We start from the raw sequence: 10,219 nt of genomic DNA on the forward strand, positions 1-10,219 counted from the left end.
CAAACAAACCAGAAGACAAACCACTTCCAGGGCTCTCCAAACTTGGAAACTTTAAGACTTCTGGACTTCAACTTAAGTCCACAAGTCTTAAATCTGCCAAGTTTGGAGACCCCTGCTGTAATCCATAATGTTTCTCTTTGGTATGCACACATGTCCCTGAAATGAACTAAGCTCAGGAGACTCTTATTGGTAATTAGATTTGATCCATATAAACTGCATAGCAACATGGTTAATTTCTCGCGCCAACTTGCAGTCCAAGCACAACTAATTTAGTGCGGGGACACCCCATTGCATAGCTCAAATTCTAGCAGCAAGTAGCGAACGTCCCCGGCCCTTTGAAAAGCCTACTTTCTCTGTAATATCCCTCACATTTCTAGAACATCAAACATTCATCTTTCTAACCACATTCACACCCCACAGCTCCTTCACTTCAAGCTGCATGGGCAATTGCGCTCCATTCCATTCCCCTAAAGATAGGATAGTAGCTTCACATTTATTGGCAAGTATCCCTCAGGCAACATTTGGCTCGTAAGCAAAAAGCACTTTATTGCAAATGGGTATTTATACAAGGAAGTCATTTCAACATGAAGAGTGGTACAGAGTAAGCCTGCAAAGGAAGAAAGATGTTTCTGGTCAGAAGAAGAAAACGGCACTCTCTTCTCCAGTAGATGGGCTGAAATTTTACGACAACGGTGTCTTTGCTGTCAGCATCCCAGCAGCACTTAGCAGGGTAGGAAAGGAATGTCACTTCCTTAAAGGCTTAAGAGTGAACAACCTTATACCTACAAGCAAGGGGAGTCCAAGCTCACAATGCTGATTATCTAATAGTGGGGGAAAATATGAAAGATTCTGGGGCAGGCTGCTTCTCTCTTATTTCCCAGTAACAGCTGGCTTCTCTTGGCGAGTGATGGGAATGCTCCGTTCCAATGCAGGGGTTTTAGTGGGGGCAGTGATGGAGAGCACCCCCTCTGGAGACAAGGCGGAGGTGATAGCTGCTGGATCCACCCCCTTGGGGATTGTGTACCGACGGTGGAATTCACGGGAGATGTAGCCGTGTTCGTCCTGTAAGAGCAGAGCAACACAAGACAAATTAATGGTGAAACAGGGAAGAGATGACCCGATACTGCAGGTAGCCCTTGACTTACAACCACAACAGAGCCCAAAATTTCTGTTGCTAAGTGAAACGGGTGAATTTTGCCCCATTTTACAACCTTTCTTGCCCCGGTTGTTAAGTGAGTCATTGCAGTTGTTAAATTGGTAACATGTTGGTTGTTAAGCGAATCTGGCTTCCCCAATGATTTTGCTTGTCCGACCTTCGCAAAATGATCCTGGGACACTGCAACCGTCATAAATATGAAGCAGTTGCCAAGCCTCCAAATTGTGATCACGTGACCATGGGGATGCTGTAGCAGTCATTAAGTGTGAAAAACGGTCATAAGTCACTTTTCTGGGTGATGTTGTCACTAACTGAACTGTTGTAAGTCAAGGACTACCTATACGGGGCAATCTTTCGACATGCAAAGTTTTCAGGCTTTTGCAGACCTTTCCTGACCCACCTTTTCAAATTAAAGCATCTTTTTAAAAAATCATGGCATGATCTTGTTACAAAGAACATTTCCAGCACTATCTTTATTGACTCAGCTCCCACAGGGTTCCTCACACCCTCCCTGGGCATCATCAGAAAACAAAAATAACCCTTGCAGCATTGTGGAGTTTTGTTCAGATGTTGGGTCCACCTGGTTCTGGGTGGGACAAGCAAGAAGCATATTGAAAAAGAACAAACTTGTTACTTTCCTTCAGGGAAGTGGGGATTTTGTAAAAGGCCAAAGCCACGAAAGTAGCCATTTTGCAAATCTACAAATAATATATAAGTGATATTTCAGGAAAGCATCCAAAAGAGCTCCCCAAAATTTAAATATTCCACTGGTGCCAAAAGCAACAAATTTTTAACCAAAACTGGATTGTGTCCCAGCTGTAATACATGCTTTGTCTCTAACTGCAAAATAGGCTAAAATAAGATCTATGGTTCAACATATTGGAAAAATCAAGACATCACATTAAATCATAAGGTTTAAATGTCTGGATACAGATTATATGAATACAGATAGTCCCTGACTTACAACAGTTTGTTTAGGGACCATTCAAAATTACAACAGTACTGAAAAAAGTGACTTATGACGGTTTTATTGACATTGCAACATTCCCATGGTCACGTGATCAAAATCAGACACTTGGCAACTGACTCGTACTTATGACGGTTGCAGTGTCCTGGGGTCATGTGATCACTTTTTGTGACCTTCTGACAAGCAAAATCAATGGGGAAGCCAGATTCACATAACAACCATGTTACAACTACGGAAAAGTTAGGCTCAGTTGTGGTTGTATGTTGAAGACTACCTGTATATAAATTGTAGCTTATTAACCCAAGGCTAGGATTAAGCACTTTGTGCAAGATCCACCTTTTTACCTCCGATTCTAAACACATCTTTCTGTGAAAATGCTGAGCAATGCAAATTCAGTTTGAGTTCCAGGTTAAACACAGGTTTAAAAATGCAGCTTTAAACTATGTTTTCCCCCACCTCAATCTCATTTTTAACAATGTAAACAGCAGAAGGTCTAAAAAGCTACATACCGGACGTTCCTCATGTTTGGCGTGTACTTCAATGTAGTCGCCTACCACCTTCACATGTATCTCTTCTGGTGAAAAGTGCTTGACATCCAGCAGGACAGAGAACTTATCCTTGTCCAGTTTCATCTGGAAACAGTGGAGGGGGGGTGAAGTGGGTGAGAAACTAGCAACTTTTCTGAATCTAACAGAATATCTGCTGGGGTAATTCAGCAGAAAAATACAATAAAACTGTATTGGTTTAAGCCAAGAGTGTCCAGCCTTGGCAACTTTAAGACATGTGGACTTCAACTCCTAGAATTCCCCATGGCTGGCTGAGTTGAAGTTCATAGGTCTTAAAGTTGCCAAGGTTGGACATGTCTGGTTTAAGGCATTTCCACTGGAAACAGTTTCCATCCATCATTTAATCACAATCAGAAGCAACGTTATGTCTATACGCACACCCCATGCTTTCATGTTTATAAATTCATGGCTCTTTTACACCCGAAAGCTACCGGGACAGGTTTGAAATTAGACTTCCATAAAATTATATCTGAATCATATTTCTCATCATTCCCAGCAGCAGGCAGAATGCAAGATTTTTTCCCCATCATTCTCAAGGAAATCCAGCCTTAGAATAGACTGGAAAACATGAGTGTGCAAGTATCTCATAGGTGCGCAGATGACAAGCATGCAGCAGCTGCAGGGCATCTGTTTCTCTACAACAGCCAATCAGAAACCAACCACTAGGTTATATAGGGTGGGACCATTGTCTATGCTGCTAGGCAACAGCCATCCATCAAAAAACTATTGGTCCAACACCCTGCCTCTCTTGCTACAATCCAGATGTTAAAAGTCCAAGTCTTTGAAGTTAGAAAATGATTTACAAATGGAGTTTGTAAGAGTTTCCACAACTCTGATCACCAAATTTCTGCATAAATTGGGGCACTCCATTATTTGCATTTGCCAATTCATCCTGCAGAAACAAGTAACAACGTTGTTACTTGAATGGCTTCCCCAGGCTGCTTTCTGGCTTTAAAAGTTTGGCATGGATGCCTTGAAACTAAACTAAGGGCCTCCTCACTGCCTTAATCATGTTCAGTAATGGAAAGAAGGCAAGAAGGCAAACTCCAGGGGAAGACTAGATGCTCTGCACCCCAAGGGCTCCCCACAGTAGGATTTTGGGGGGGAAAAGATAATAGTTTAACAGGAACATCTTCCATCCTTCTCCAGAAAAAAAGCACTGTGAATTTAACAAGCAGGTGAACTTGCAGACTGCACTAAGCTGTAGTTTACAGAAGAAATTGCAGCTGGCCAAGTTCTTGCAACCCATAAACCTTAACCAATGACTGACAAGCCACCATAGGGGGTTTTACTTCACACAAGCCAAATTGGCTCCTGGTTGACTTCACGAGCCAAGTCACCATCCGACCAAGGCACAGCTTCCTCTGTTCCCGCTGGCTTTCTAGTCAAGGGAGCGAAGGCAAGGGCAGGCAGCCATCCAACAGGATAGTGTTTCTTCTGCGCCTTTAGGGCTGCTGTATGCCAGGCCTGGAGGGCAATTTGGCTGGCATTGTCCTTTCAGCTCGGGCAGGGAAAAGAACGTTACCATAATAGGCAGCGGACTCTTCCATTCCGCTTGGCACCCTTTCCGCGCCCCCCGCCCCTCACCGCTCCCTTTCACTCGTCGGCCCAGACCTTTTCGCCCCTTCGGCCGCTAGATGCGCGGAGCCCCGTTCCCACGGCGCCCTCGGCCCGCGAGTCCACGGCCGGGGGGGGAACCCGGGAGAAAACACAAACACGCGCCCCAGATCCGACGCAAGCCCGTCCAGCCTATTCCCCAAGGCCTTCCCAGCCCCGAAGAGACCCTAAAGTTGCGCGGCGCCCACCTCCGACAGCCCCGTCTCCGGCATGCTGGGCATCTGCATGGGCGGGAAGCGCATGTAATACGGGCAGAGGGAGGCCGAGAGCAGGTCGCTCTCCATCAGTCCCTCTCCGAACCTCTGGTCGAAAAGGCGAGGTTGGAAGAGCGAAGGGAAGCCCATGGGCCGGCGGAACCAGGGGTGCTGGATGGCGATGTCCATGGCGCACGAGGGAGGAAGAAGAAGCAGCAGCAGCAGCAGCTCAGCAGTACCGACCCAGCGAGCCTTGACTGCACCGCGAGACGCAGACGGAGAGCCGGGCCTGGGCGGTCCTTTTATAGCCGCCGCCGGTCCGCCCGCCCACACACCCCCCGTCTGGAACTCGCTAGAAGGTTTTCGGCTCTTCCGGACCCAGCGCGTCGCCTCGGTCCGCGGAGTTCAGCCGCCTCCGCGGGAGAGCCGCTCGTCTGGAAGCAGCAGCAGCAGAGCCGGGACGCCTCCGAGTCCCAAAAGAGAGTTTGGGGGGGGGGGGGGGACGGACGGCAGCTGTTCCAGCTGTTGTTTTTTTTTTTTGCCTTTCTCTGGCTCGGTGCGAGAGTTTGGTAGTGTGATCGCAAGCGGACACGGGGAAAGTTGGTCGGTCTATGGGAGAGGCTGCTTGCAAGCCTGGATTGGGGATTGGAAAAAGGGGTCGTTCTTTTTTTTTTTTTCTTTTTTTTTTTTCCCCTCGCTCATTTCAGACGTTACTTTATGCACGGGGAACAGGCCAAAGAAGCACCCGCGTAAGAGAGCGAGCCCTGGCCCTTTTAGAGAGATTTTGAAGAGATAGCGCGATGACTGTTCATGTTCCGGGCCACTAGGTGGTTATGTTGCCCTCTGGAGGCCATCCTGGGTACTACAACGCAAATCTGATAATAGTCGTAGTCGCCGTAACTTGACCTATTGTACTCCGTTGCTCTTCGACAGGTGGATCAGCGTCAAGAGACGGCTGTGACTCGGCCTTTTGCAGGGCGATTTTTTTTATCATTTCTTTAAAACAGCTTTTCTTAAAGGAGAGCATCATCAGATGACTAGCTGTGGTCGTACAATATGCCCATCCTAACACTTTCCAGTGTTTGCACAACTGGGCTAAGGAGCCTCACCTGGCAATTCCAGGAAAGATAAGCAAGCTTTTCTGTTGTGGCACTTGCCCTGTGGGACATCTTTTTTCTCCCCCCCCCATTGGCCCCCATCTGACTGACCGTCTAGAACAGGGGTAGGCAACCTCGGCTCTTTTATGACTCGTGGACTTCAACTCCCAGAATTTTGGGAGTTGAAGTCCACGAGTCATAAAAGAGCCGAGGTTGCCTACCCCTGGTCTAGAACAGTGGTTCTCAATCTGTGGGTCGGGACCCCATTTGGGGTCGATCGACCATTTCATGGGGGTCGCCAAGCAAGGCTGTCTGCCATTTTTTTTGTCCGCCATTTTTTTTGTCCGCCATTTTTTTTCCCTTTTCCGGCGGGTGCCTTACCTCCCTTGGGCTGGGCCAGCTGGTGGTCGGCCTGCTCCGTCTCTGCCGCTTGCCAGCTACGCCTCGGCTGGCGCAGGGGGCGGAACCACGCATGTGCGGTGCTCCCGGGCAGGGAAAGTCCTCAACTTACGACCGGTTGGGTAGTCCTCGACTTACGACCGGTTTAGTCCTCGACTTACGACCGGTTTAGTCCTCGACTTACGACCGGTTGGGGTCGCAGCATTAAAAAGGTTGAGAATCACTGGTCTAGAAAGTCCTTAAAAAATTTTTTTTGTCATCAAGCCTGGGGATTTCATGGACGGTGCAGAGGCTGCCAAATGATACCCTTGTTCATAAGTGTTGGAAATTTTCCTGTGAATCCTGTGTCTTTTCTTCTACTTATAGTTTTTAATTGCATTTTTATGGTTTTGTTTTTAAATTATTTTGATTTGTTTGGTTTTTCTTATTTTGTGCACCACCCAAAGTCACAGGTCTAAATTGTAAACTTCATAAATAATCAAACTAGCCCAGAGGTCTTAGTTCAGGCAGCATACTCGGCCACACCCAAACTAATCAAGGTTAACATTGGCCAGTTTTAGTATATCCTAATACAGTGGGCAATTCTGGAACTAGGTTAAGTGTACTATGTGCCTGTAATGCAGAAAAGTCAGGGTTGTGTAGTATATTATTTTGGTATGGGAAGTGTTTTCATTCTAAGTTTTTATTGATGAAACATTTTACAGCAAAGGTGTCCAACCTTGGCTACTTTAAGAATTGTGGAATTCAACTCCCAGAATTAACTCTGGGAGTTAACATCCACAAATCTTAAAGTAGGCAAGGTTGGACACCCCTGCTACAGATTAAGCTTTGTATAACAACACAAACCACTAAACCAAAAGGGAATAAAACAGGAGCAACATGCGCAAGACCTGCTTGAACAAGAGGTTGGACTAGTCATTAGAAGATCTCCAAGGTCCCTTCCAACTGTTACTGTTACAAAAAAAAGTGGGCTTCCTGCACCAAGTAACACTGTGACACACACTGACAACCATTTTAAGAAACAAGGTCACCGCAGAATGACTCCTTGTTAAAACAAAAGAGTGCATTTATTTTAGGAAATCGTGCCACATTCTCTCCAAACCTACCTTCTCCATCAACAATACAAGAAGCCAGATGGCTCTCGGGGAGTACATTCACTCCCAAACTTGATGTATTCCAGATGTGTTATCCCCCTTGCCTCAGTCAGAATGACTTGTGATTCTGAGTGGTAGGACTGGAGGACCAAGATAAGAACAATTGTTGTTCTCAAGATGAAGCCCANTTTTTTTTTTTTTTTTTTTTTCTTCCCCTCGCTCATTTCAGACGTTACTTTATGCACGGGGAACAGGCCAAAGAAGCACCCGCGTAAGAGAGCGAGCCCGGGCCCTTTTAGAGCAGTGGTTCTCAACCTTTTTAATGCCACGACCCCAACCGGTCGTAAGTCGAGGACTAAACCGGTCGTATGTCGAGGACTAAACCGGTCGTAAGTCGAGGACTACCCAGCCGGTCGTAAGTCGAGGACTTTCCCTGCCCGGGAGCGCCGCGCATGCGTGGTTCTTCCCCCTGCGCCGGCCGAGGCGTAGCTGGCAAGCGGCAGAGACGGAGCAGGCCGACCACCAGGTGGCCCAGCCCAAGGGAGGTAAGGCACCCGCCGGAAAAGGGGAAAAAAATGGCGGACAAAAAAAATGGCGGACAAAAAAAATGGCGGACAGCCTTGCTTGGCGACCCCCATGAAATGGTCGATCGACCCCAAATGGGGTCCCGACCCACAGGTTGAGAACCACTGTTTTAGAGAGATTTTGAAGAGAAGAGCGATGACTGTTCATGTTCCAGGCCACTAGGTGGTTATGGTGCCCTCTGGAGGCCATCCGGGGTGCTACAACGCAAATCTGATAATAGTCGTAGTCGCCGTAACTTGACCTATTGTACTCCGTTGCTCTTCGACAGGTGGATCAGCGTCAAGAGACGGCTGTGACTCGGCCTTTTGCAGGGCGATTTTTTTTATCATTTCTTTAAAACAGCTTTTCTTAAAGGAGAGCATCATCAGATGACTAGCTGTGGTCGTACAATGTGCCCATCCTAACACTTTCTAGTGTTTGCACAACTGGGCTAAGGAGCCTCACCTGGCAATTCCAGGAAAAGAGCTTTTCTGTTGTGGCACTTGCCCTGTGGGACATCATTTTTCTCCCCCCCCCCCATTGGCCCCCATCTGACTGACCGTCTACTCTACAAAGTCCTTAAAAAAAATTTTTTTTTGTCATCAAGCCTGGGGATTTCATGGACTGTGCCAAGTGATACTCTTGTTCATAAGTGTTGGAAATTTTCCTGTGAATCCTGTGTCTTTTCTTCTACTTATAGTTTTTAATTGCATTTTTATGGTTTTGTTTTTAAATTATTTTGATTTGTTTGGTTTTTGTTATTTTGTGCACCACCCAAAGTCACAGGTCTAAATTGTAAACTTCATAAATAATCAAACTAGCCCAGAGGTCTTACTTCAGGCAGCATACTCATCCACACCCAAACTAATCAAGGTTAACATTGGCCAGTTTTAGCATATCCTAATACAGTGGGCAATTCTGGAACTAGGTTAAGTGTACTATGTGCCTGTAATGCAGAAAAGTCAGGGTTGTGTAGTATATTATTTTGGTATGGGAAGTGTTTTCATTCTAAGTTTTTATTGATGAAACATTTTACAGCAAAGGTGTCCAACCTTGGCTACTTTAAGAATTGTGGAATTCAACTCCCAGAATTAACTCTGGGAGTTAACATCCACAAATCTTAAAGTAGGCAAGGTTGGACACCCCTGCTACAGATTAAGCTTTGTATAACAACACAAACCACTAAACCAAAAGGGAATAAAACAGGAGCAACATGCGCAAGACCTGCTTGAACAAGAGGTTGGACTAGTCATTAGACCTCCAAGGTCCCTTCCAACTGTTACTGTTACAAAAAAAAGTGGGCTTCCTGCACCAAGTAACACTGTGACACACACTGACAACCATTTTAAGAAACAAGGTCACCGCAGAATGACTCCTTGTTAAAACAAAAGAGTGCATTTATTTTAGGAAATGGTGCCACATTCTCTCCAAACCTACCTTCTCCATCAACAATACAAGAAGCCAGATGGCTCTCGGGGAGTACATTCACTCCCAAACTTGATGTATTCCAGATGTGTTATCCCCCTTGCCTCAGTCAGAATGACTTGTGATTCTGAGTGGTAGGACTGGAGGACCAAGATAAGAACAATTGTTGTTCTCAAGATGAAGCCCAAATCACAGTGTGTTTCACTGGCAAGGGAAAATACTTGCTCACACAACTTTTGCTTGATCAAAGAGATCTCATAGCCAGCTTAATTAGCAACTTCAGCAGTTTCTGTGTGGAGAGTAGTGATGTAGACACCTTTGGAAGTAGTATCAGAAAACAGGACCTACCTGGGAGATGAATTTGGGGAGCCTTGCTGAAAACATGTATTTGCCATATTGTTTTCATTAAACCTTGCATGTCAATACAGACCTGGCTCACACATGTTAATTTACCACCCATCTTCATACAGTGATTAACCATTTCAAAAATAGACCTAGTACAAGCATTAAGAACACATGTCAGTTTGGATTAATGTTATTTTATTACTTTGGCTCATAGCTTAGCATGTTATGTTGGCCTGACCCAATGGGTTAATTTAGTACTTTGGTAAACTCTATTAGTAAAATTATACTCAGCAGCTAACTTTAGCAGGCTGAATGAGGGCAATTTATATTTTGAGATTCTGAATCATGTCAAGCCCGCATTTAAACTCCTCCTAAGCAATTTAATTCTGTTTTTCTTTTTTTTAATCCAAAGGAATGTAACTCAGCTCAAGGATGCATAATGCCAGCCGACACTGCATTGTTGGATTCACCCAACATTGATTATGTGCCGTCAAATTGGTGTTGACTCTTAGCAACCACCTAACTGCTCAGTTTACATTGCTGTGTATATGGCAAAGCCAGGCAGTTGATTAATTCAGTACTGTAAACCATTGTTAACTGAGTAAACATGTTTTGCAAACTCAGTGGCTAGAGCTGTGTAGCTTCCTAAATCTGGCTAAAATGAGTTTGGATGGATTATGACATTGTGGGTTTTATGGATGCTTACGGTTTTTTTAAACTTACTATATGATTTTGCCTACAATTTTCTCTGCTTTCTCTCTCCAAATAATGAGATCAGTGTTCAATAACAACAGC

The 10,219-nt window shown here is 45.4% G+C and overlaps 1 protein-coding gene across 1 annotated transcript; it reads right to left on the reverse strand.

Moving 5' to 3' along the window:
- Positions 1–520: 520 nt before the first annotated feature.
- On the reverse strand, positions 521–4,710 carry HSPB6 (heat shock protein family B (small) member 6). Its single transcript, XM_015816571.1, has 3 exons — positions 4,495–4,710; positions 2,633–2,755; positions 521–1,062 (listed from the first exon to the last, which is right to left on the reverse strand). The coding sequence occupies exons 1-3, from the start codon at positions 4,687–4,689 to the stop codon at positions 871–873; spliced, it is 510 nt and encodes a 169-aa protein (XP_015672057.1). The 5' UTR covers positions 4,690–4,710; the 3' UTR covers positions 521–870.
- Between the last annotated feature and the right edge of the window lie 5,509 nt (positions 4,711–10,219).

The sequence above is a fragment of the Protobothrops mucrosquamatus genome, unplaced genomic scaffold (assembly GCF_001527695.2).
Source record: "Protobothrops mucrosquamatus isolate PMUCROS unplaced genomic scaffold, P.Mucros_1.0 scaffold468, whole genome shotgun sequence".
Classification (NCBI taxonomy): domain Eukaryota; kingdom Metazoa; phylum Chordata; class Lepidosauria; order Squamata; family Viperidae; genus Protobothrops; species Protobothrops mucrosquamatus.